General features: G+C 46.4%; 1 protein-coding gene across 2 annotated transcripts; it reads left to right on the top strand.

The window, feature by feature from the left end:
• Positions 1-617: 617 nt before the first annotated feature.
• Positions 618-27039, top strand: SLC13A3 (solute carrier family 13 member 3). Of its 2 annotated transcripts, none has more exons than XM_048321772.1 (13): positions 618-754; positions 9982-10247; positions 10581-10744; positions 15262-15328; positions 16051-16236; positions 17127-17252; positions 19550-19645; positions 21348-21452; positions 22448-22545; positions 23788-23900; positions 24199-24360; positions 24689-24826; positions 25402-27039. In XM_048321772.1, the coding sequence occupies exons 1-13, from the start codon at positions 644-646 to the stop codon at positions 25585-25587; spliced, it is 1818 nt and encodes a 605-aa protein (XP_048177729.1). In that variant the 5' UTR covers positions 618-643; the 3' UTR covers positions 25588-27039. The 2 variants fall into 2 exon arrangements, with proteins under 2 accessions (XP_048177729.1, XP_048177730.1); XM_048321773.1 differs by having other exon boundaries at positions 670-690.
• Positions 27040-27137: the final 98 nt, after the last annotated feature.

The following is a 27137-nucleotide window of genomic DNA, read 5'->3' as shown; positions in this document are numbered from 1 at the left end:
CTCACTGCGGTCAGATGAGATCGGCAACGCTTGTTGAGGTTCACTGCGGTCAGGAGAGGGGATCCTGTCCTGCCCCACATACTCCCCATTTTCTTTCTGATGAATCCGACATAGGGCAGAGCTGGCAAGAAAATCCACCTTCAGAGTTCAAATTGGGCAGCTTTTGTGTTTTCTTTTTGACTCTTGAAGCATCCTTAAGGTCCAGCCTGATAGGACACCCAGGGTATAGTCATATGTTCGTCGCTTGCTTGCTGCGGCTCACACTTGTGTGAGCCAAGACTTTGCCGCTTGCTTTTCCGCTATTTCCCATGGCTCTATCCCGCTCCACACCACTGACCTTTTGTTTGGTTGTGTTTGCTTATTTTTAATAAGGAAAAAAAAAAAAAAAAAAGAAAAAGAAAAAAGGCTGGGAAGTGGTGAGATGGGGAAAAGGAGGGGGATATAAGGGCCGTAAAAAGGGTGGGTATAGGGGATGGGAGGCGGTGTAGCGGGGCGCAGTGCCGTGGGGCGGTGCGGGGCCCCTCCCGGTGGGCGAGGCGGGGCGGAGAAGGGCGGGGGATCCCGGGGGGGTGCCGCCCACCGGGAGGGCCGTTCCCGGGGGATAAAGCGGGTGCGCGGCGGTGGATGCGGCGATGGGCGCGGGATGGCGGCGCTGGGGGCGCTGGTGAAGAAGGCGTGGAGCGTGCGGAGGTTCGTGGTGCTGCTGTGCGCGCCGCTGGCGCTGGTGCCCGTCCTGCTCAGCCTCCCCCCAAAGGTACCGCGCACGGAACCCCGGGTGGGCACTGCGGGCTGGGACACCCGCTGCGGGGCACGGACCGGCAGCACAAACTGGGGACGCTGACTCGGGACGCGGACCAGGTGTATGGAGCGGCGTTCCACCCTGGGAAGTGGGGCTCAGCCCTGGGGACACGGAGCGGGTGCTCCGTGCCACCGCTCGCCTCGGCACCCTCAGTATTTGGCTCTCGGGAGGGTCACCCTGCTGCCTGCCAGGGTTTGACCGTGGAGGGAGGGGATAGCGAAGAGTGTGGGATGCCACTGCTCCTCTCCCTTTTGCAGCAACTTAAAGTGCGAGTGGAGGGGGCATCCTGCGTCCAAGTCAGGTTTATAGGGGGAAGAAGGGATAGATAACGTGAACTGTGTTTAATGTTTCTTATATGGACTTTGGGAGGTGGGAGGATCGTATGGTTCAGCATCATCTCAAGCTCAGTGGCAATAATTGGTGCCTCTTGCTGGTACCCAAGTGTCCTGTAGTTTTTATCGGTAGTGCCCAAATGGCATCTGGGGAAACTGAGGCAAGACCGGCATTACCCAGCGGGGGGCTTGCAGAGCGGGGGTAGAAGGTTAGTGCCTGGTACTGAGAGTCTGCTTGGCATCGCTGGCCCATCCCCTTAGCGATGGGAGTGGCAGCGGGTGGTGGTGCCAGCAGTGGGACAGGGACCTGCAGAGCTGTCCCGCTGTTCGTGCTGCAGGGCTGGGAATGCCAGGGAGACCTGAGTGCCGCCCACACCGCTCTGGGTGACTCTCAGGGGAACCTTTGGTGCTGTACCTGAAAAGGCTTTGTGAGTAAGATAAGTGGTGTTTTGTAAATGTGGAAGAACTGGTCTCCTCTTAGAGTTTGTGCTTTAGCATGTGTGATCTGCACATAAAGCAATCTGTGGCAAGGCTTTGGAGGCTGGAGGATTTTTGTTGCTATCCTACGTACACAGCTCTTGCGCACCAGGAACCTCTGAGCCTTGGGTGGAAGTCCATGGGGTAGTGAAGTCACTGTGGAATTTTGCATGGTTGACTTCAGTGCGAGCAGGATTTCGCCCTCATGTTCTGACTCAGATCCACTTGAGAATGACTTTGTTTACATCGGAAAAGAAGTAATGATCAGTATGTAGTGAATATAGAATAGTTCAGGTGCTGTAAGGACACAAAGTTGGCACTTAGTTCTGCCTGTACAGTGCTTGTCAGGTGAAACCTTCTCGTTTGAGATACAAAATACACCAGTGAAATTGAAAAATTACATAGATTGACCATTGCTTTATTTAGTGACACCATACATTAAAAGAGACATTTCTCTGGATTTAATATCACTTTTTTTCTCTGTTTTATGTATTGGCTGAGTTATGAATAGGACTGTGTTAAATGTCTGCCTCAAGGAGCAGAAAACACATTGCACAACAGGTACTAAATTCCCTCGCGGATTCGTAAGTGAATAGTTACATCCCTACATTCATTTTCAATAGCTGAACAAATGACTTCAAGTGTACGTAATGGCATCTTGTTTGTCTTTGGCACTTGGTAAAATTGTGAGCTAGGATTAGAGAGTGAGGAGATGCGCTGTACGCTAAGTGCAAGCTCGTGTCTGGAACGTGCAGGAGTTAATTGTGAGAATAAATCACAGATGAACCCAGCGCCGTGGGAAGGGCTTTGATCTAGATGCTCTCTGTGCTGGTAGAAGTGTATAGTGTCACACGGGCTGTACAGGATTTGGATGTTCAGAAAAGGGATTTCTGTATGTGTACAGAAATAAAAAATGTCTCTGTGGTGTAATGGTGCTGCTCACATCCACTGAGCTCCTCCAGTGAGCTGGTAGCCCGCTCCAGGGTGCAGTCCATGGAAAACCTCATGAACAGGCTGGTCTGATCAACGCTGTTTTATTAAAGAAAAATGGTGTTGGGAAAGTGGAAATGTTTGCAGCTGAGCGAGTGGCAAAGCAGGGATACAGCTGTGGTAAAGGAAGGAGACCCTAGCAGAGCTGGCTGCTCTGCTGCTCGCCTTAGGGCTCTGTTCTTCATTCTCCATGGGCTCTAAAGCATCACAGGTGGTAGCAGTGACACTGGCTGGTACCTGTGCTGGTGCCTGTTGAAACCTGGGTGCTCACATGGGCGTTAATCAGTGCAACCTTTCAGGCAAGTCCAACTGCAGCTTCCCCAAGTTCTCCCAGGGTTTGGCATGGGGGGGAACCTGTAGCTGTTAACTCCTGTACGCAGTTGTATCTGTTCATGTTCAGGGGTCAATGATTCATCCAAGGTTTTAACACTAAACTCTCTCACTTGTTCAACAAGAAAAGAAACTTGCTGTTGCATCAACAGGGGATTAAGTTCTGACGTCTGGAGCTTGCCTGACCCCCCTGTCCGCAGCCCGAGCCGCGAGGGGCTGTGGGAGAGGAAGGAGCAGGTTACGCTTTTAACCACAGTGTGGAAACAGCAAGGGGGAGGAACAGGCGGGGGCCAGCAGGCTGGGGATCGGGGTGGCAGAGTGTGGAAGTTGTCCTGGCGCGTGATGGCAAAGGCATGCCCTCAGCTGCACCGCCCGAGTCAGGCGGTCTGTCCTGACACAGGGCTCGGGTCCAGCCTTGTGCTCCCCTGGGCAGCCAGGTTGTGAGAGCTGCTGCAGGTGTTCAGCAAGAACTCAACTGACTGGGCTGCTGCTGGTGTTACTGGGAGTCTGTCCCAGGCAGGGCATCCAGGACAAGCAGGCTGGGGCAGGAGGAGCTCCTGCATGATGTGCAGTCACTGTAACAACCGTGATGCTGCTGAGTACTTGAGCATCTGAAACATGGGGGTGTTGGACAAGTTGGAGAAGCCTGTACTCCTGCTGGGATGGTCGGAATGCTGCCTGGAAGGGTGTAACAGAAACTGGTAGGAGATAAAAAGCAGTGAGGCTCAGCCTCTGCTGGTGTCAGGATGAACCTTCCCTTGCAAGAATGTGTCTTACAGACACCTCTGCAGTACTTCCCTGCTCTGCCAATGCTAAAATCTGTTCCCAAATCATGTCACCATTTACCTTCTCCCTACTGGGATGCTCAGCAATTTTTATCTCCCAAGGGATTGCCACCATAAAAAGCCACCTCAGCTTTGGCTTCAAGGGCAGCATTTCGCTTGGATCTGGAGACCAAGAAGTCTTGACTTAAAGCTGATAGAACACAACAGGATATGGCTTCTTGGATTAGTATGTCCTTTCTGAGTGATACCCTGTGATGTGGGTGCAGGGGGTTTTCCAGTGAAACCTACACCCAAGTGATATCACCCTGGAAACAAAATCCTTTGAGAAAAATCATCCATCAGGTCTGCTCTTGCTTACTGGTGATGGACTCCAGCATCCACATCTTCACGCTGTGATTAAAGCTCCTGCCAGCTGTCACCCCGCAGTAGTTTTTCTCCAGATCCCTATGGGAGTCCCTTCACAGAGGGGTGGTGACAGGGCTGGCACTGCTGGTGTTATGTTAATTGCCCTTGTTTTTAATTGATGGCCTCTGTAGGTTGTGGAGAGGGAGGCTTGTGTAAGTGGCTTTGTCTACAACCTCCTTTCTCTTACATAGAGAAATGAAATTTCCACTTTGTGGGTGCGTTTGCTGAGACCTCAGTGTGAGCTCCCCAAGCTGTGTCTGGAACAGTGGTTTGTGTCCATCACATCAGGCAGCAGAAGGAAACGCTCTGTGTGGAGCCACTTCCCAGGAGCCAGTTCTCTGCACAAGGGTCTGTGTGTCACCTCACGCTCTGGTCGCTGCTGAAATGGCTGAATATTTGTCCCGTGAGTGGAAATGCCTGCGACCCCCCTGCTCAGAGAGCTGTGAATGATTGCAAAGAGCTGGGGCAGGGCAGGAGGGGCTGGAGGAACTGTTCTGTTGGAAGGGGCATGGGGGCACTTTTAATGAGCTGTGCAAAGAGCTCGTTCCAACAGCTTCTAATGAACTCAATGTCTACAGCCTCTTGGCTTGGTAACAGCTGAGGCAGCCAAATCTGCTAAAAGGAGCTCTGAGCAGGCAAATAGGGCCCAGTGCCCTCAGAAAACAGACTTGACTTCCTCAGTGGCCATAGAGCAATTTAAAATTAACTTGGATGTAATGGGTCCTCCTGGTTAGAACAAGGAGACTTTAAGATCTTCCAGAAGAAAAATTACATTGCTTGCACTGGAAAGCAAAGAGCATGAAGGGCGTCTGTGTGGGCAGAGAGGTGATGCAAGTGGGGATGGGAGTGGGGTGTCCTGCAAGCTGGAGGGGAGCTGGATCCTGGCTGGAGAGCATAGCAGGAGCATGGACAGGTAGGGAGCAGGCTGGAGAGCAGCCTGGCAGGAGAAGTGAGCGATTGTAGCCTGACTGTACACTTCATACACAAAGTCCATCTCTGCCATGTTTGCCAGTGGTGATTTGGGAAGGCCAGTTTCACAAAACTGGAAGCAATGGTCAGTTAGAAGATGAGAGGAAGAACTTCAGTGGGGAAAGACGGTGATAACTGAAAGTGCAGTGACTACATTTTACCACATCCTCTGTGAGCTTCAGTCCAGAGAGAGGGCAAGCCTGGCAAAGAGCAGGCTGGCACAGGGAGGATGTGAAAGCAGCAATAATTGGGCTGGGGGAAAGGGAAGTGGACATGAGTCAATATTAATTGGGAAATATGACTGCATATAAAACACGTCTGCCTGATTCCTGCCTCTGTTTGCATTGATTCAATGATTGTAAAGGTCTTTTCCAAGCAACTACATTTCTGTGGTTCCATGAAAAGAGATGCTCAAGAATTGAGGAAGAAATCCCTGGTCAGGGTGTTGAGGGTGATGAACACAAATGTTCATCAAAGAAACCCAGCCTGTGGTAATCTGTTGCCGGATGGACAATGCAGAAAAAGCCACATTCAGTGAACCATTTTTGTTCTATACTGAGCAAAATTCTGATAGTACAATCCTACAGCATAAGAAGTTGACTGATAATAAATATTTTTACTGTGACAGTAACTAAAAGGAAATTTAAAATGTCATACATCCAACCCTGGCTACTTTAAAATCTATACATTTAAGCAACTTCCATACGATAATTTTGCAAGAGCTGCCTGAAGAGTTTATTGTGTAAACTGAGTGTATTTCTACAAGCCCTAGTAAAGATGGAGATCACCAGGGGTGCTGACCACAGGTCAGGCTGATTTGTAGCCCCCCTTGGGAAGTGTTTAAAAAAACCCAAAAGGGGGGAGATCATAATACATAATTAGCTCAATACAGCTGCTGGACTGGCTACCCACAGCCAAGGTGGTTAATGTTATATTTGTGTGTATGGGACATGTGGAAGTTGACAAGAGCAGTGAAGAGTCTACCAGGCTGCTCTTTGTGGAGTTGGTGACTTTTTGCCACACATTCAGTTTGCCACTTTATCTGAGCTTCAGCTGTCTCATTTTAAAACAGAGACTTTTGTTGTTGTTGTTGTTTTGCCAACTACAAAATACTTCAAAAAGTCAAATAAAAGTGTTTAATAAGCTTTATGTCATTTTAGGAGAGGAAAATAGATTCCCTGAAGCTCTTGCAGCTTTGTGGCCCTGTGTTACTGGCCCCTTTCTAGCCACTCCGCAAATAGCCAGCGGGAGCAAAACGACTCCACTGGCAGGAAGGCTGGTAAACAGGGCTTGGGTTATGTCCAGATTACATAATGCTTGCAGGAGCTGGGTTAGTAGAAATCAGATTCACATCTCCATCCTGCTGGAGAGCAGGCAGTGAGTGCAGTGTGGCTGGTAGCACAGTTACAGCTGTGACACGAGAACACTCAGTGTTTGTTTTTTTTTCTCCAAGTAGTTCTGTAAATCACAGGTAGAATGTTTCTTTGTGATAGCAGAGGGATAAAAGCGCTTGAAACCTCCAATTCAGCCAAAATCTCTCTGGGTATTGGGATCAAGGTCCTGGAGGAGCCCTGTCTGCCACTCTTTTACCTGGTTATAGGGTGATGGAGCCTGTGTGGGGCTGATGGGGCTGTGATGACCATGCAGCATTCAGAGGTTGATGGAGAAAACCCAAAGTTTGGCAGTGCCAAGGTAGGGCTGAATCTGCCTGGTGGAAGCTAGGGTCTGATGGGGAACAAGGTGCAGCCGAAGGTCCTGGTGTCCCTTTCAGGCTGGCAGTGAGGACTGGTGGCTTGTGTCTCAGTGCTATGCCTGGGTGAGCCAGCTCGCCTTACCTGACCCACATTCCCTGCCAGAGCCTCCTTTCCCCGGGGCACCTCATCTGCCCTTCCCGGAGACCACCAGGTCTCCTGCCCATGGGAGACTACCTCGTGGCTTGGCTTCCTCTGCCATAGCTCAGCAGGTCCCCCAGTGTGGAAAATCCCCGGTGCTTTCAGTGTAGCAAAGACGAGATCTGTGTCTGGAGGGGCAGAGGTCGAACCCAAGGCTCTTGAGCAACAGGAAGAAGAGCTGCTGCAGTCCAGACCTGCAAGCTGCTTTCCTGGAAATCATTAAATGGTTATAAAATTAACCTGATCACAAGATCCATTTTAAAGTTCATATGTGCCACCATTTTCCCCCATTAACTTTGATAGAATTCTGTTGAAAAATATAAATACAAAGCTGCAGGGAGGTACGAGAAGTAGAAGGAGTCTTGACAAGGATGCAGCCAAGGCATGGAAGGATAAAGATCATGTGGAGGTGATGGTGCCACACTGAGCAGTGGTGCAGCTCAGCCTGTCCAGTGGCACCTGTGGCCAAATCCCTCAAGGACCATTCTACTGACATTTGTTAGCATTTGTTGTTTGTGTACTAACCAAACATACTAGACACTGGGGGCATTAATTAATTAACATTCACAAAATATCTTAAAATCAAGAAACTTTCAATTTCATGCAGAGTTTGGTTCCATTTTATTGATGACTTTTTTTTTTCATTCTGGGAATGCTTGGTTGAAATCAAAGTTGTTCTGGAGTGGTCTTGTTCCTTTTTTGTTCAATGATGGTCCTATCTCAAAAATCTTTTCAATATAGCTGCAATTTGTCTTCTTTTAGGGTAGAATAAATTGGATAAACAGCACTACAGCTTTCTTCAAGTGGTTTGTTGTTGATCCATATAGGTTTCAAAATTCAGGGAAGCCTTTCACATAGCAGTTCTTTCTACCCTGTTTCAGTTTTACCCCTTGGCTTTTGATCTGGCAGTGAAGAGGAGTTATTAGATTGATGCTGTGTCTCATTGCAATGTTTTCCAGAACATTTGCCATACACTGGAGAATAAATACCCATTACTTATAATTAGTTTTCTAAATTGTACATCTTCTATTTCATAAAGTCAATTAAAGCCTTCACTGATATGCTCTTGTATCATTGTTAAATATTTTCAGTTGCTCTACACCTGTAAGAGCCAAAATGTCTTTATTTTGAAGTTGACTTTGGTGCAACTTTCGTTGAAGGAAACTGAAGAATATTTTTCCAGTGGGAGAAAAGAATTATCCATATGGCCTTTGGAAATCAAATGAAAAAGATCTTAATGAGAGCAAAGCTATTTCTCTGACATATAAAAAGAACCATAGCAAAGAGGAATTGTCAGTTGGCACAGGAATTAAATCAATAATCTAGTGGCAAACACTTTGAAACATGATTCTTTATTTTTGTAAAGTTTAACACTGCCAGGTTTGCTGCTCTGATCCTGCTGGTTTGGGGGAAGTGAAGCGCAGGGAGCCCATGAGAGCTGCCAGGTGCCAGGGCTGAGCTGAGCCTGAGGGTTTTACTTCACACTCTCTCATGTCATCTTATTGGCATCTAAAATTAGGTCTGAAAGTGATCTTTAAATCCAGATATTGGGCACTTCATATGAGGCATTGACACTGGTACAATTAATGTATGAAAAAAAAATCCAGTTATACTCAGTTCTGGTGTGCTCATGTTTCTGTGTACACTGAGGTGCTGGGACCTTGCTAGCAGGACCACTTCTGAATGCAAAGCCTGGGTGCTAAAAGCAAATCAGAAATTCTATCATTTTGTCCACCTTTCAAACCCTCACTTGCAGATGTAGTGAACAATAAATCCATATCAGTTTTGACCTCATTCAGCCCAGGCCTGCAGAAAATTGTTCATAGGTGAACAAGCAGGTGGTGGTTGTACTGCACCTGCTCTGGTGCCTGGCTGAACCCTCAAATGCTGTGGCTGAGACCACATTATCCCCAAAATGGAGCTCCCCACAGTCCCCAGCTCACGCTGTTCCTAGCCTTGGCAGGGAGCAGAGCCATCATCTCCCTCTCAGAAGCTCAGACTTGGTACAGGGGAGGAAGGTCCCAGCAGAAGGACAGAGGTGCCTTTGAGTAGCAATTCAACGCGCTCAACAAGCTGGAAAAGTGATAAAATAAATAGTTTTGTGGCTTCCAAGTGATTCTCAGCAGTTATTTATAGTGCTGTGGGCACTCTGCCCTGTGCTTGCTGACAATATCCCTGTTCAGCCCCGCCGTGACCGAGCCCAGCTCTGTGCTGGGCTCCCCCAGGGCTCTCCCATCCCGGGCTTGGGGCCGCTCTCCTGACTTCCTTCCACTGCTCGTTATTTTGGCCATGGCTGTCGTGACAAATGGCTTTGGTCTAGTTTGTGCCTCCTGGGTGGATGGATGAATTCACACTGCAGTGTGGGGGCACTGGGTTTCTGCCAGCCTTGGCCAAGGCTGGGGTGATGCCGGGTGATTCCTGCCCCCAGGAAGTGGTGTGACACCAGGGTGCTTGATTTACTGATTTCCGTAGGGGCTGGGATGGGTTGCCATGGAATGGGTTCTCACAAATCTCTTGGGAGACTCTGATTCAAGAAAAGAAGCTTTTCTGCATGCTGCCTATTGCAAATGTGTGGAACATCCATCTCCCAAGGCTGTTTTTCCATAGCCGTGCAGAGCATGGCCTGTGGAAGTTGAAGGGAAAGCACAAACATTAAGTGGGTCAGATACTGGGACACCTGAGGATGTTAGCAGCAATGCCAGCCCTAATTCAACATTGTGGGACAGTTCCTGCTCTCCAAAGGTTCCTTGGTTGGTGCCTGTGAGCCTGCAGCATGTGGGAAGCTCAGGCAATCACGGAGGGTTTTGGTTCTGCTGTGGTCTCATATCAGTCCTGAACCCCTTACACAATGTAGGGGGAAGATGTTGTACTTGATGGAAACGATTTGGGAGAAATACTCTGTCCTTAAGGGAGTACATGGAGCATTTTGCTTGTCTAAGTGTGACAGGTGACAAGATGTCTCTGTAATGCCAAGTCTCACTTTTCCTCTCCTCCTTTTGCAGGAAGGAAGATGTCTCTATGTGATCCTGCTGATGGCCCTGTACTGGTGCACGGAGGCGCTGCCCTTGGCTGTGACAGCTCTGCTGCCCATCGTCCTCTTTCCCTTCCTGGGGATCCTCCCATCTAACAAAGTTTGCCCACAATACTTTTTAGACACCAATTTCCTCTTCCTCAGTGGTTTAATCATGGCCTCGGCCATTGAGGAGTGGAATTTACACCGCAGGATTGCACTCCGGGTGCTCATGTTGGTGGGAGTCCAGCCAGCCAGGTGACTATGGGAGCAGGGGGTTCTCCATGGGGGATGTGAGCTGAAGGTGCTTGGGAAGTGGCTCTGCTGTGCTGCTCCTACAGTGGGGGGTGTCCACACCTCCTTTTCTCCAGCTTATTGTGTTTGTTCAGCTGTTTGCCTTTGCCCCTGGGCCAGTGGAGCACAGGGAGAATTGTTTGGTTCAGCCCCATGCTTGTGCTCCATCCAGTTTCAGGAGAGTCATAGAAATCCTTTTGGGTATTGGTTTTGTTATCTCTGCACATGAGCCTCCTGATGTGTCAGAGAACTTGCCAAACTGAAGAAATTCAGCTTTTCCTTTTTTCTCTCTTTCAGACTAATCTTAGGGATGATGTTGACAACGTCTTTCCTGTCCATGTGGTTAAGTAATACTGCCTCCACTGCTATGATGCTTCCAATTGCAAATGCAATTTTAAAAAGCCTCTTTGGGGAAAAAGACACATCTAAGGATATGAACAGGGAAAATGAAGAAAACCAAGGTAATTGAGACAGGGCAAGTAGTACAAGCCGGCTGAGATCTGCCCTGCTGCTCTCGAATCTCCCTGTTTTATCAACTTCACTGGCACAAATACCACATTCCTGAGCTTGCAGCTCGATCTCAGGACTGGTCCCACTTTACTGCATACTTTATTCCCATGGTGGAAGAATATTGGCAGAAAACTCCCTTTTATCCTGCCCTTTTCTCATGTCATGCAGGAGGCAATGCTTATGAGTGGCCTGGAAAACCAAAAAGCGGCAATGCCCAGCCAAGCTGCTCCATAAACCTGCTGCTGGCACAGGTTAAAGCCCAGCTCTGTGGCACAGTGGTGGTGGGAATTGTAGGGATGCATTGCTGGGGGACAGCTGGAGCCAGGGAGGGCTGTAGAAGGGGCAGATGAGTGCTATGGGATGGTGCAGGGTGGGTCCCTCCCTGTGGCACACAGAGCTGTTGTGCTCTTGGGACATGTGTGTTCTCCTCTTGTTTTCCTGTTTGTTCACCCATGGAACTGGAGCCTGAGCTGGGGGGGAAAGCAAGGACTTAAGGGAAGGCTGGCAGGTTAAATATCTGTCTATGAAGTGCTTTGTGATTTTTTTCCATCTTGATGCTGCTGTTTGGTGTTGTTCTTGAGCAGGTTGAGGACAGGTCAGGGGTATGTGGCCAGGTAAGGCCTTCCTCCAGCCTTCTCTTCACGAGTCATTTACCAGAACTTTGGGCTTCTGGCAGACAGTGATGAGAAACAGCAAACCAGAAATGATGTCCTGACATCCCCTTTGTAGCTATTGCTGATAGCTGGAGCAGTAGTCACAGCTTCTTCTTCTTCTGCTGCTTCTTCTTGCACTAGTTAGTAATTCATCTGCCTGTGATTTAAAAGCAATGGCTTTTTGGTTCCCCTTGAGTCCTAAGATAAAGGAGTCCCCAGAAGAAGACTCAAACATGTGCACACTCTAATAAAGATATAATTAATCGTTCATCATAAATGTTTAACAATCATGAGATATTTTCACTCCAAGTTGCTTTATCACATTTGCTTTATGAATTTTTGACTGTTCACATCTATTAAAATCAATCCCACGGATTTCCTTGCTATAATTTCCTGTTCTGTGTTTTGTCAGTCCGCTTTTAACCTTCTTGACCCCAGCCTCTGAAACTGACTGTGTAGTTGTGGCTGTAAATACAGTAGAGTTTGGGAACACATAAAAGGAAGATTCCCCCCTTGTCCTAGACACTGTTAAGCACGGAATTAACATCCTTGACTCACAACACTTGCAGTGGTGAGAGAAACCAGAAAAGGGAAGGGAGGGGCATGCAGGTAGAAGAATGAATAAAGTGATGCTTTGCAAATACCATGTGATGGTGTGATGATGTTGGTTTGTTTTTTGTTGTTTTTTTTTTTGAGATAGAGGCTTTTGAAAGTCATAAATACAAGTGAAGGAGGAATCACCTGTAAAATGTACAACAGTCTGTACATCAAAATGCGTGTTTTCATGTAGACTTTTTATTTGAAATTTAGTGTCCCAAGGTGGACTCATCCTTTTCTGTAATCTTTCTGAATGGATGAGCAAAGCTGAGTTCCTTGAAGGAAGCCCTAAACCTGAAGTCAGTCAAAAGTGACTAATCTCATGTTACACTTAAGAGTGGAGATGTACAGATGGGAAGAAGGTATATTCATTTCATAGTTTATTAAATGTTTATAATCTATCTGAATCGTGATCTGTGCTCCAAAAAGATTTATTTGTGAAGGGAGCTGTATGTGGAAGGAAACTTGTACAATGCCATGTGATAAGATCAGTTTGCAAATTGACTTGGTTTCATAACAATGTAGTAGAGTCCATGAGGCTAAAAAATATCTGAGTGGTTAAAAATAATAATTTAAAATATAATAAAGAATAGGTGATGTTTCAAAGCACTTGGTTTACAGAAAAAAATCTCAACAAGTGTGTGAAACCAGTTTTGTATAGGGCTTTGCTTACACACACAGTGCCAGAATTTAAGTGATCTCTGATCGGTTGGTGACACTTTTTTCCTGATGAGAAAATCTCAGACTTTCAATCATCTATGTCCATGCCCAGCCAGGTGGGCAGCATGTTATAGATCAGCAAATATTTACATTCTTGTGTCATTGACAGCTAAAACTGGGTGTAGTCATTTGTTCATTTTGACACTCTTGGTTTCTGGTGCAAGAGAGCAGTAGTGAGGTTGGGGGGCTGAAGTCCCAGCTGGTTCTGGTGGATCAAAGCAGGGTTATAAATTTAATACCAACAGACATTTTTCAGCTTCCAGAATTTTCCTTTTGGAGGTGGATTATAGATTCCCCGCAATTCTGTCTGACATCTCCAGCAATAGGTGTGTGACAAGCTGGCAGCTGCTGTGTCAGTGAGCCTGACCTCTCTCCTGCTTCTGCCCACTAACCCATCATTGGCAATATTTCATTTCTCTGAGCACCTTAAATATCTCCAGGTAAAAATCACAAGAAAATATTTCCATTCTTTTTTTCCTTCGTAGAGAATATTCTGCAAATTCAAGATAAACTGCAGTCAGTGCTTGAGGTGTAACTCTGAGTCACAGACCTGGAAATAATGTCTCTAAAGGAGCAGGTGGGACATGTGCATTTTTGGACATTGCTGCCTGGTTTGACTGGCTAATCCCAGGCTGTGCTGGAGGGTGTGGCCACAGCACTGCTGCCTGCATCCCTCAGTGGGTAGAAATAGTCCTATTCAGGTCTTCTCAACCTTTCAGAAACAGTAAAAATGTCATTAAAGCAAAAATTATCTATGAAAAGCATTTCTGCCTCTAAGGTAAGTGAGTTATTTTGGTGAAATGGCCACAGAATCCTCATACTGCCCTGTGAGAGGTGTGTACAGCTGGGTCCAAACTCTGTTATCTTTGGCCTTTTCTGACTTATGGACCTGTAATAATTTTCAATTCCTTTTTTACAAGTTTCATAGGAAAAGCTCTGCAGTATGCCTCTCTTTCCTTTGCATGGTTACGTTTGCAATCCTTCCTTGAAAGATAAATCACAGATGGTCCTGCCCAGATGGGATTGTAGTCTGAGCTTAGCAGGGAAAAAAATTGAACAATGTTGAGGTAAAATGAAATGTCTTTGCAGAGCCAGGACTGGGCTTGAGTGGGACAGCATTTTAAGAGCCTTTGGGCTAAATCCATTGAGGGATCAACAGTCAACCATGGGTTGATGTTCATCCTTCTAATTACATCCTTTCATTGTGGCAAGGTTGGGATGAAAGCTCAGCATGTGTGTGTCCAAGCCAATTAACTCCAATTCAGTAAATTAGCGATGTGTAAAACATGACATTGCAAAAATCCCTGGTTCACTGAGCTGGAACAAGCACCGTGTCTTTGGCACACACGTGAATGAGTCCTGAGACTTTGGCTGCTGGCTTCTCTCCATGCTTTAGATCTCTAGGTCATTGTGGGTGGAAGGGGATCAGGTTTTGGGCTAAGAAGAGGTGCAAGGAAATTTGGGGACTGCTTGAGTGGCAGGAATTGGGTTCTGTATAGAGCTGTCTGCAGAGCCCAGGGAGGTGCAGGCACACAAACCTCTGGACCCAAGAGCACACAGAGAGCACAAGGAAAGGCAGCAGAGCCAGCAGTGGTGGGGAAGGACCACCTGTGCTGAAGGTGGATAAAACCCACAAGTGCTCCAGTCCTGCCAGGAACATGGGAAATGGGGTTTGATAGCACATCTCCCAACCTCAGGAGGTCAAGCCATGGCCACAAATGCCACGAGCCTTAATGTCAGGTCTGGTAACAGAGAGTGATTGTACTGCATTTCCATCTTTTGATTTCTGAGTGCTCCTGTGGGTTGGTGTGGTTTAGGGGTGTGCAGCTCCCAGTTTACTGGGACTGGCTCCTCAACCTGCAGGGTCTGTCATTTGTGGAGAGGATGATGGGCTTGGAATGGTTCTTGCTGTCAGGGTGGCTTTTGGAGGACCTGGTACAAAACCTAATCCCCAAATGTGTCTCACTCTTGCCTTTAAAGAAGGAATTACAGCTTTATGGTGACTGCTCTAGATGTCTGCAGGGTGTAAAATGGGAATGTAGCTCAGTGACAGGAAGTGCTCCTGCTGTGCCTTGGGGAACCTGCCTTACAGATACAACCAGGCCCAACAGTGTTTCTTCCTAAGAATGACTTATGGTTAATCCTCCCCTAGAAAAACCCACCCTAAACCCATGACTTGGTAAGGGATGCCCTGGAACTCTTGGCTGTGTTAGAGGATCCCAAAGCCCAGCCTGTGGCAAAAGCAGTAAAGGGACCAAGTGCCTGGGTGTTGGAGGAGAAGCTTGGTGCTGTGGTGGGGCTGGAGCAGTGGCAGGAAGAGGTGGGCTTGTTCATCCCTGCCAGGTGCTCCTGACCCCATCCCCTTGGTGTGAGCTCACCCTTCATTTGCACAGCCCCTCTTCTAAAATGGTAGCTGTTTCCTCTGTCCCTCTGTTTGGTTCAAGGAGAATTTTCTAGATGCTTTGAACTGTTTTAAAGTCCTCATCTTTCTTTTTCAGCATCTTTTCAGCAGAATAAACTTTACACTGTACCAACTGAGATGCAGTTTCTGGCAAGTACTGAGGAGTAAGTTAACTATAAAGTTTGTATAAGAGAGTTGAGAGAGAATTATCCCCTGAGCTAGACCACGTGTTAGGAATTTGAAATTCAATCATTGCAATGTTTTGATTATACCGAACATCCCAGTCACTAGCAGCCTGATGATAAAAACCCTCCTCTGTGTGCCCAGCATCCCTCTACATGTTCAAATCATTACAGAGGTTTATTTCAGCCACTCTAAAATCATAGCCAGAGGTGTCTCCTGCTGGGGATTTGTGCCTTGGTTTTCCCAGGAACATCAAATGTGTGAAGCCGATGATGTAAAACCCCCCAGGATTTACACACTGGCGATGGTCCTGCTTTGATAACAAGGATGGGAAGGAAGCATCTTTTTCAGGAACACAGGAACAGATGTTTCTTTCCTCAAATCTATCAAATTTTAGTTCTTTTTCCTTTTGGCAGTCCTTTGGACTTTATGCTCAGGGTTACAAGCTGCTGAGGGGCTGGGCAAGGCACTCAGCTCCTATGGATGGGTCTGAGGGTGCTCTGTCCTCTGCGAGGCTGACAGTCCTGTGTGGCACTTCACCAAGCAGACCCCTCTGCAGCACTGAGCTGCTAAGGTGTCCTTGAGCACACTGGTAGCTTGGATTTCTAAAAACTGGGAATTTTCCTTCTGTCAAGGCTCTGAAGTGGTTGCGCTGTATTTAAACCAGGGCTTTCACCGGATTCTCTTTTGGACTATTTTAAAGCAAAGATCTGGCGGAGGAGAAGGAGATTTCCAGTGATGCTCTCTCAGACTTAAAGAAGGAGGAGGAATACAAAACAAACATATGGAAAGGTTTCCTCATCTCAATCCCATACGCAGCCAGCATCGGAGGTACAGCAACGCTGACAGGAACTGCGCCAAACCTCATCCTTCTGGGACAGCTGAAGAGGTATGGGAGGCTCTCCTGGGGAGCACTGTAAATCCTGCAAGACAGAGACATGTTCTTCATCCCTTTAGGAAATCCCTTTCTGTGCTGAGTTTGGAAAATTCATGCCCTTCCAGAACGTTTTGGGAAATGAAAGCAGGGAGTGCACCAGCCTTAGACTTAATAAGCAGGTTTCCAGCGAAGCCAGGCAGGCTGTCAGCCAAACTGGAGCATGTGTGCTTCACCTCACTGATGCTTTTAATCCCACTGAATTTAATGGGACTTGACTCCACGCCTACAGTTAACCTGGTAACTGTTCTGGTGAAGCAGACTGTGTAGTGCTTTGTGAGCAATTACAGCTACTGCTGTACGGGAGAAAGAAAAATAATGAACCCACTACTTCTGGCCTGTTTTCTTAGTCATAAAAGATTCCTCCTATGTGCATAGGAGCAGAGATTTGTGCCAGCCCAGGTGCCCCCAGGTATTTCTTACCTTTGCTGACCTCTACAAGAAGTACATACAGCATGTCCTGGGCACTGCAGCATCCCTGCAAGGTTCATGTCCAGACTCTCCAGCAGTTTCTGTAGCAGGATTTAATCCTGGGTGCCCAGGAATATCTTTGTACAAAGGCATTGCCCATCTGGAGAGGGATTTCCAGATCTTTCCTTGCTGGCTTGCACAGCTGGGCTGGGTGAGATGGGGGTGGCGGGATGTCCTGGTGGTTGTCCCAACACAACGCTCCTCACATTTCCTTGTGTCCCAGATAACTCCTAAGGCACACACAGAGATAGTTTTTAAATGCACAGGGGCAGGTTTGTGGGATATCTCACTGCTGATTTCAGATGCTTGTTTACCCGTGGATGGGAGGGTTGCTTTCCCATCTTGCATTAACTTGATTTTTCCCGTTTGCTTAGTTATTTTCCAGAATGTGATGTGGTGAACTTTGGTTCTTGGTTTATGTTTGCATTTCCTTTAATGCTGATTTTTCTTCTCATGGGATGGCTATGGATCTCCATCCTGTATGGAGGAATTAACCTGAGGTATGTTGATATTCACTACACGTGTATGTACTCTGGTTATATTAGCATTGTGAAATACATATTCTTCATGATTCTCATCCTAAATCTACTGATACCACCCCGGATCATCTCCTGGAAGGTGGGGGAATTTATAACTAACTCTAGCATGCCCATCCCATAACAAGTCATCTGTTTTTAAAAAGCTGATGTACAATAGGAAGGTTTTAAAGATATCTCATAGTTACATATACTTTATCCAACTGAAATATGTGTACAGAGTATGTATTATTTTTAAATGTATAATTTTTTAAATGTTATTTTACTGCCTGACCTTGGCCTCTGGAGGGTAAATGGGAGATTTTTAATGACAGAAGGAAAAGCAAGATCTAGCTTTGGAGATCATGACAAAATCTTAGTTCCCCATAAAAGAGACAGGATTTCTTCTTGGGGCAAAAACCTGGGTTTGGAACAGATTACTTCACAACAGGGCTTAATTTTACAACAATGTGTTAATCTGTAACTGAGAATAACATGTTTTTCCGGTAAATCTTGCAACCCCTTAGTGTGCACAACCTAAAGTGGTTGCAGCATTGCTCTGCTGCTCATGTGGAGCCTTTTTTCCCCCTCCACACTCTCACAAGTGATAGTAACAGTCTTGCTTCCTCCAGGGACCGTACAGAATTTGTAATATTTAGAAGAGTCTTTAATTGTTGTTTTGACTTTAAAATGCAAATGGGGGGAGAGGGGGGAAAAGAGAACAGGTGTCCAAATATTTACACTGTCTCAGACATGGGGGGGGGAAAAATCAATGGGAAAGTTTTAATCCAGAAAATGCCAAAGGCTTGTCCTTAACTTGCTGGTGGGGCTTCTCAGGAGGCTCTGCGTGCTGCTGTGTGATGCTTGGCCGGCTCCCACTGCCGTGTGCCAGGGCTTGTGTGGAGCCCAGCCTGAATTCCCGTGTCCCATGGTGAGGGCTGGGCATGGTCCCGGCATCCGGCCGGCACAGCCCCAGCCCCTCAGGTGAGGGAAGAGGCCGAAGCCCCCGGTGAAAGGCAGGGTGGCTCTGGTGCTCAGGGAACGTGATGCTCTGTGTTTGGTTTGGCTCGTCGCCGCCAGCACAAAGCCCGGCTGTATTGGGATAGCTGGGCCAGCGCGGATACCAGAATTCCCCAGTGGGGAGGTGCGTGGAAGAGGCACTGCAAAGCTCTGCAAGTACAGCCAAGGCTCCACAGGAGCCTGTTGGGATGCTTGGGCTGTAACTGCTTGGGGATAGTGGCTGAACTTTCTCTGTGGGCAGGTCCTTGGTGTCTGTAGCTGGGCACAGGCAGGCAGACGTTTCGGCTTTGCTTGAATCCAAAACACAGCAAAAGGCTGAGGTATGGGCTGGCTGAGCTGAGGCTGCTGTTAATAACACCTCCCCAAAATTAAGAAATTAAAGGGCCAGGAGCTTGAAGTGCAGGAGCTTCTGAATGATCAACCATTCAGCCATATAGACCATCCAGCCAACACATCCCTTTGAAACAATAAATGTGTTAAGGAAGGGCAGGCACCATGGGGATGGGCTGATGCCTCTGATACAGAAATTTGGGGTTGTAGGTTTAATCAAGGTCACAGGCAGTGTTAGAAACCAGGTTCAGTGTCATGGGATATGGTGGGAGATGAAGTGCGAGATATGAATATATCATTTGTATGCACATGCTACAAAGGAGCAAACTGTGTGCAGTCAGTGCAGCCGGGCTAAGAGGCTTAGCCAGGAGCACATTAACATTCCCGGCCACTTAGAAATTCCTCACATTTTTGTTGATCCTCAGCAGCATCCTGGGATCACCCAGGAAATTACAAGTGACTTGAAAAATGAAGGGACATATTCATTTTCTGTGTCACCCTATTTCCTAGTCGTTCTGCCCAAGTAGGTAACTTGCTTGGAAGGAAGACAAGGAAATCTTGGAATGTTGGGACTTTCATTTGGCAATCACAGCCCATGCTGGAGGAAACAGTTCAGAATATAAATAAGAGGAAACTTCCTCACCTCTGCAGGGTCTCCTTTGTATGAATGCATAGACAAAGGGTATATAATATATATATATAGTATAAATAAGGCCTATTACCTTTATTTCAGCAGAGATTTTCGTTGTTAGTCTTCATAATCTGAAGATAACACAAACTGAGCTGCCAGAGATGTTCAGCTCTTTGAACCTTGCAGAGCAGGTGCTGGAGAAGGACACTGAGTCCTCCATGTGCTGCAGTAGAAGATGCAGTATTTCCTATGTGTCACTTGGGTCAGAGGCATGTAAAAATGTAATTGTGTTTCTTGGCAGGGGCTGGAAAACAAAAAAGTCAAATATAAGAGTGGATGCAGAAGCCCGAGCCAAGGAGGTGATAAAGGAGGACTATAAGAAACTGGGTCCAACAAAGTGAGTTGTAAAGTTGGGATGGAAATGAGAAAGAAATTAAGTGTGTTTGCAAATATCCTGTTTTAAGAGTGGAGGACTGGGGGGAATGGAGTTTTTTAAAGAAGATTACACCTATATTTCCACTCAGTCTGTTTGTAACCTGCTGAACTTTGCTTTTTGCATGCTCCAGCCTCCTCACCGTCGCTAGCGTGAATAATTGCAAATAGCAGCTTGCACTCAAATCTTCTGAAGAACAACATTCCTCTTACAGAGGGAATTCATGCTGGGTTGTTTAATTACTCTTTATGATTTTTCTGCTCCAGGAACAAACCCAGTTCTGTGTGTGTTAGGTGCTAACCAACACAGGCTGGATTTCAGAGGTTTGTGCATACCTGTCCTGCAAAGCAGGAGGAATTTGCTGAGAAGGCTGGCAAATCATATTATGGATATGAATCATATGGATTGTGGATATACTTTAAGAAATCTTAAAGCCCAGAGAAAGTATATAGAAAGAAGTCAGATCCATGCCATGGAATACATTCTTATTTTCTGAATAATTCCTTCAACTATGTTAGTCAAGCAAGGAAAGTAAAAGCTGGTAAAAACTGCAATGATGGGGATTATATTTTGGAGTAAGCAGCAGAAAGAAACATGGGTTTTAGACTTCTGAGAGATGCCAAAAAAAGGGGGGGAAGCAGGAAAAGCTGGGTATCTCTAGAAATCCAACCCTGGATATGTCCAACCATACACTGATATTCTGGGCAGCCAAGGCTGTTGAAACTGTAGGCTTTATCCTCAAATGGTCTGTGTTTCCCCATCTGTAAAATAATATTTTCATACTCAGGGCAATGCTGTGAATATCCAGCGATGTTTGTGTCGTGCTCTCGACATTGTAATTATTTCTGTTGTGTGGAACATGGAGTGGTTCTTCAAAGACAGCTCTCTGTGCCTGTGCTGTAAATGAAAGAAATTGGTTTATTTGTTCCATTCAGTACATTATCAAGCAGCCTGCAAAATGTCTCTGAAAGAATCAAAGTCCCACTTTGAGATCTAGGAGTGGGAAAGTCCATTAAGCTGAGCTCTACCAATTTGATTAGCAGCCCCATAACTAAAAATCAGCTCAAGCAGCCTCTTCCCAAGGGCTTATATGCCCCTGCTTGTGCTCAGAGAGATTTTAAATAGCATTTTGAAGCATCATCTTGGTTAAATCTTAACTGCCCTAGATACTCGGTGAATATTGCCTTTTACCCTGCTGTTTGTCATGTGTCTAAGGGACAGTGTTTAGATTTTGACCTTGGAGGAATTTGTTCCTGCTGTCTCATGTATGATTTGAATCTCAGTCATCCTTTTGTACTGCTTGAGCTGCAGTGACACCATCCCTGGCTGGCATCCTGGAGGGACATGGGAAGAGGAAAGACCATGGGGAGCTGCTTGGCCCTTCCTCTCTGCCACACCCAGAGGGTCAACCTTGTGTCCAGCTGTTGTGACATTCCTGGTCTCCATCTTGCCTCTCCTTAATGTCTTCCAATAAGAGAGAATTGCTGGCAAACACCAGTATTTGCAAATAGATTTACAATCTGTTCCAATGTTTCACTGTAGTTGTTTTTAGAAAATCATCCTCACTTCTCAGCCAAGATGCTGCAGCAGGAGCTGGATACTTTCCCTAGCTTGGATCCACCCCTTTAGCCCATGAGCATTTTAATCTCATTTCTTTTCATTTCAGGTTTGCAGAACAGGCAATTTTCTTCTTCTTCTGCATGTTTGCAATCATGCTGTTCTCCAGGGATCCCAAATTCATTCCAGGTTGGGCAAGCTTGTTTGCACCAGGGTAAGACTCTTTCCATTCCACTGTGCCATTTTGCAATAACATTTCCAAGCTGAGATTCCTGAGTTTCTGATTTTGTTGCTTAACACTGTTACTCAGGTTTCCTGGAATAAATTGAACTGACCATCAAGTAGCAGAACCAACTTTGTTTTTTTCTGTCTCCTAGAGGAGGTGCATGAAGCTAATGGGAAATTGGGATGTGTCTGTTTGAGGCCATCCCTAGGATTTAATGTTGGGAGTGCTGTTTATAAATATATTTACAGTGAAATACTGAGTTCTTTAGGCAATCCACCGATTTCACTGGAGGCCTGAAGACTGAAGAGAGATGGCAGGAGCTGTTTCCAAATGTTATCCTGTCTGTTTGCCAAGTTTGTGTCCCCTGTGACAGCCATACCTTGTGAAGATGAATAGATACAGCAGCTAGGGAATGCTAAAGCTCAGAGAGGGTGTTGTTGTTTTTTAAAGGAAGAGACCTTCATCGTTTTGTGGGTTTTTTTCAAATAAACCCCTAGTTTAATAAATTATTCCTTAATATAGCAAAGTACTTATGGACTTTTTCCTCATCAGTTAATAACTCCTTAAATCTAACACATGCTTAAGCTTTTTACTGGATGGAGCCTGCCTTTCACCAGAGAGTTTGAGCATTTTGCAAAGAGCTCATATAAATAAGATGTTTTGGGCTCTGTCTCTCTTCCTCCCTGCAATAGGCTGAGGAAACTTGTCTTCACGACTCTGGAATCAGAACAGCCAGAGCATCAGTGTGGAGGGGATTAGATCTTGGTTTTTACTTTTGCAGGGCAGCTTTTCTGGGGGGTTCACAGGCCATCGTAGAAATGTAGCTCGACAGGAAATTAAAAAAAAAAAAAGAACTGTGAACAACAAGCATTGTTCAGACCTGACGGAAACTTGTAATCTTCTTTGGTAAATCCCTGTTTTCATAAACTTTGTAATTCTACAGGCTTGTGCTTCTTACAAGTGTTTCTGCTGCTTTTGGACAGGTTTATCTCAGATGCGGTTACGGGAATCACCATTGTGATTATACTGTTCTTCTTCCCTTCACAAAAACCTTCCTTCAGGTGGTGGTTTGACTTGAAAGGTGAGTAGCAGACCCCTCCAGGCAGGGACTCTGTGCTTGCCTGTGTCCTGGCAGGGCAGGCATGGAGCAAGAACCACAGCTATCCCCCCTTGGACCTGCAGCAGCAGTGCTGGCTGTGGGGAGCAGCGTGCCTTGAAGGTGCCATTTGATCCCAGAGAGGCTTCTTTTCTGAAGTACCAGCAGAGGCTGAGCAGTCACTGCCCTGCTGCTGATGGCAGGAATGTCTCAGTTGCTCATGTAGCTGTCAGGGTTGATGCTATGGTGGGGTGCAGTGACCTGAAATGGGTGTTCACTTACCACAGCAGACCTGATTGTGGAACAGAGGTTTGGTGTCTGACTCCCCAACAGCTTCTGTCCTTCGAGGGGAGCATGGACCTCTGAGAGGGCAGAGCTGGGCTAGTTGTCCATTCTCAGATATAGGTGCTCTTCTTCACATTCTAGAATAATTTAGAATTTGAACTCCTAAAGCCCAAACTCCCCAGCAGGTTTTGAAGTTGTGGGCTGGCCCTCCTGAGTAGAAATGAAATACAAATTTTAATTCATAAGCTGCTTGGAATAAGAGATGATCTTAGTGTGGACAAGTGGCTGATGAAAGCCCTTTGTGGATGATGGAGCATTGCCTGGGGTCTGTGGGAACAAAATACCAGCTGCTCTGACATTGTTGACATCTGACAACATTTGTTGTGTTGTCCATACACAGGAAGATGTTTAATCAGGCCTCCTGTGGATAAAATATGTGCCCTTTTTCAACAGAAAATTTCAGTCCCATTAGTGCATCTTTCCATACAACAGAGCTCACTTTATCGTGTATTAAGAAATGGCTTTTAGGGGAGATGAGCTCTCTGCTATAAAACTTACTGGCTGTTGAATGACAAATGGAAAATTAATAACATCTTTATAATTCAAGTGGCAGAAAATTTCCTCCTTCCATGGACCCCCATCCATTGAAGACAATGTTTATGTCTGTTACAGAGAGAAAATTAACCTGATATTAAATTTTAAATCAAGAAAGCCTCAAAGAAAACTTTAATGCTAGAATTGAGGGTTTTTTTGGACATCTGATATTAAGTTAAATGTTCCTTTAACTGGCTAACTCAAGACACTCCATGTGTGTGTTTGATCAGCAACTCATGGACAGTGGGCTTCAGCACTGCTGTCAGACTCATGGTATCATTCTGTCAGGCAATGACTGATGCTCCTCTTCAGGTGGGTGTTTGACACAGGCCTCTGCTCTGTTTCCAGCACCAAACACAGAGACCCAGCCCTTGCTGACTTGGAGGAAGGCCCAAGAGACGGTGCCCTGGAACATCATCCTGCTGCTTGGAGGAGGCTTTGCCATGGCCAAGGGCTGTGAGGTGAGGTCCACAGCAGATGCCATGTGGCATCATCCTGCCCAGCAGGGTTGGATTTTATCAGGGTGTCACTTGGTGTTCTCATTTGGCTTTGGAAAACTTGTATCAATGGAGTGATCACACTCAAAGGACATATTTCTCAACTCCAAGTGACAACAATACACAGCAGATAACTGGGGAGGTTACAACTCCTTGCAAGCTGCTTGCTGTGAGACATCCTGAGGACAAGTTCTAGGAGAGGATCAGTTTCCCTGCAGGGATGCAGGAGGACGACTCCTGTTTTTGCTCTCCCCTTCTGCAGGAGTCTGGCTTGTCTGTGTGGATAGGAGGCCGTCTGCATCCCTTGGAGGGTGTGCCACCGCCCGTGGCCGTCATCCTCATCACGGTTGTCATCGCCTTGTTCACAGAGTTTGCCAGCAACACAGCCACTATTATCATCTTTCTGCCTGTCTTGGCAGAGCTGGTAAGGTCATCCCATGGCAAGATCAGCTCGTCCTCTGCCCCTTCCTTGCTCTGCCCCTTGGGTGGGCAGGTTTGTCTTGGGTTTGTGCTGGGACAGGCACTGGGCAGTTCTCCTGCTTCTGGGCTCTTCAAAACCCTTGGGAGCAACAAGCCCTGTAGCATAATGTGGACACTGAGGGATAGTAATCCTTCAGACTTTGTTGTGAGATAAGTGATTATTTATCACAGAGTGTGGGATAGGGCTCTGCACACTCCACTGGATCCTTTGATCCATCTGTTGGCAGCTCGAATCTCCAAGGTGCAATTCCTGTTCCTTTCTGGTTTTCCAGGCCATTCGTCTGAAAGTAAATCCCCTCTATTTAATGATACCAGGAACCATAGGATGCTCCTATGCATTCATGTTGCCAGTCTCAACACCTCCCAACTCAATTGCGTTTTCCTCTGGACATTTGATGGTCAAGGATATGGTAAGTTTCTTTAGACACATAAAATAATGAAAACAATCAGCCTGAGTGTTTAAAGAATGGATTTTTCTGCATTGTTAGTACTTCAGTATGTAGCAAAGTGAGAAGACAGAAGCATCAACAGTGTTTGAAGGCACAGGATGGAAGGAGCTCTTATGAAGCTGAAATTTGGAGCCACCATGGCTCCAAATGGTGACAAAAGTGGTTTTGAATGTGCTCAGCATCCCCCAGCCCCTATTCTTATTCCTCTAGTCTCAGCAGCTCAACTTTCATAGGTTTCTGGATGCAGGAAATGTTCCCCAGCTCAGTAAAATAAAGCTTATGAGTGAAATTAGGCTTAGTCCCAGTTCCTGCTCACATTCCTGAGGCTAAACAGATGTTAAAGTTTTTGATGGATCAAAGCTTGGTAAGCAGCTGCAGAGTGGCCTTTGTGGCTTTAAGCCTGCTTAAGATGTTGCTAATATTAACAGCAATTAAGCCTTCAGTTTTTATAATGTTTGCATTCAAATAGCTTCATGCTTCACATGCTGTAGATGTCCAGTCTAAACTCAACAGCTGTCTTTGTATTTCTTTTGTAGGCAAGAACTGGGTTGCTCATGAATCTTATGGGAGTTCTGCTTCTTAGCTTGGCTATGAACACATGGGCCAAGAGCATCTTCCAGCTGGGGACCTTCCCTGCATGGGCCAACATCCATGCAGAAAATGCCACCTCATTTGTGACAGCTGTAGAAAATGTCACTTTAAGTGCACTAAATAAAATATGAACAAAGCCACCCCTGGGGAAGGACTCACTCACTTAGGACTGGGGCACTGGAATCATCAGAGTTTGCACAGGAGGAGAAGCCACGTGGCCACTCACACTGTGTGGGACCTTATGGTTTAATTTTATTTTTAGAAATCCTGGTCAGTGTCACAACATCTATTTGTTTTTTTCTCTGGAGATCTTTCCCCACCTTCTGCAGGTACAAATCCAACTCTCCCAGAGTCCTTCTGTCATAGGTGGTTGTTAACTGGACAACCTGTAAGCATGGAGCATCTTTGGGTAGATTCCTGTCCCCCCATGAGAGCTGGCGGGCCTTGCTGCTCTAGCTTCTGATACCCTACCTCGTTTTGGAGACCAGCCCTGGGAACAGGGTGGAGGCAACTGGATTATTTATGTGCAACCCAATGTGAGTGAGTGTATCAGAATCTGGCCAGGGAGGAAGCGGTGTGGCCGGGTGCTTCTGGCAGGGTGTGAGGATGGGGTCTCATTGCCATCTCATGAGTGATTCTCTCATGGAGGATGAAGACTATTTCTTCAGGTTGGTGTGTGAAGGGATGACTCAGGAGATGTGTTGGTAGGACTCGGTGCATTGCTCCATGCTTTGGAAACTGGAAGGCCACAGTTTGTTTCCAAACATGTTCAGTGTTTTGAAAACCTGGCACAGCGGTTGCTGCCTGGTTCTTTGCACTGAGTCCACGGATGGGGTTTGGGACCAAATTAATTTCTGACGTAACTTTGGACATCGGTGGTGTCTCACCGTTGGTAACTGTGGCCAGTCTTAGGTTTGTGAGATTGACTCACTCACAAATGACCCGCTGAGTCACAGGTCAGTGGACAAGTTGCATTGGAATATTATTGACATTTCTTAAAAATAGGCTTTGATTCTTAACGCCTTTTAAAATTAGATTGCTTGGGTACTTTCAATGAAAGCATTGCAAATTGACTGTGATTTTAATCACCATTTTATCCGATTATTTTTATTTTATTTTATGTAAGGATCTAAAGTATTAAACTTAAATCATCAGTCACAGAAATAGTTGATTGAATGATAAAGGATCTGATTCTTGTTTTATGGAGGTGAGTGACTGAATCCCTGTTCTGGGACAGGTTTCTCTGATAATGTAAACTGGTGGAGCTGACAAGATGAACTGGCCTGGGGTAGGGATCCAGTGCATCCCCCCTGCTCCTGTGCTGCTGATAACCCCCAGGGCCAGGTGGGAGGGCTGGCAGGGAGATTTTCACCCACCACAGCTGCTGGGGTTACCCTATGGGGGTTACCCTGGGGTCATGTGGCAGGTGGGGACTCGAGGGGGTTGAACCGAAATCGCCAAAACCAGTTGAATGTGGAACTTTGATCAATCAAGTTAAAAAAAAAAAAAAAATCCGTAATGTTCAAACAAAATCCTTAATGATTGTGGAAAACTTAAAATAAAGCACGTTGGTTAGCACCTCACATGGTCCTGTTTGCTCTGTAGACTGAGGGGAGAAAAGCAAAGCCCGAGCCTCCTCCTGCTCCAGCTTCATCCCTGATTTGGGCCGTGGCTCCCCAGG

This window comes from Corvus hawaiiensis, chromosome 17 (assembly GCF_020740725.1).
Source record: "Corvus hawaiiensis isolate bCorHaw1 chromosome 17, bCorHaw1.pri.cur, whole genome shotgun sequence".
In the NCBI taxonomy this organism is placed as follows: Eukaryota; Metazoa; Chordata; class Aves; order Passeriformes; family Corvidae; genus Corvus; species Corvus hawaiiensis.
The sequence above is the reverse complement of the archived record's forward strand: the minus strand, read 5'-3'. Positions and strand labels throughout refer to the sequence as shown.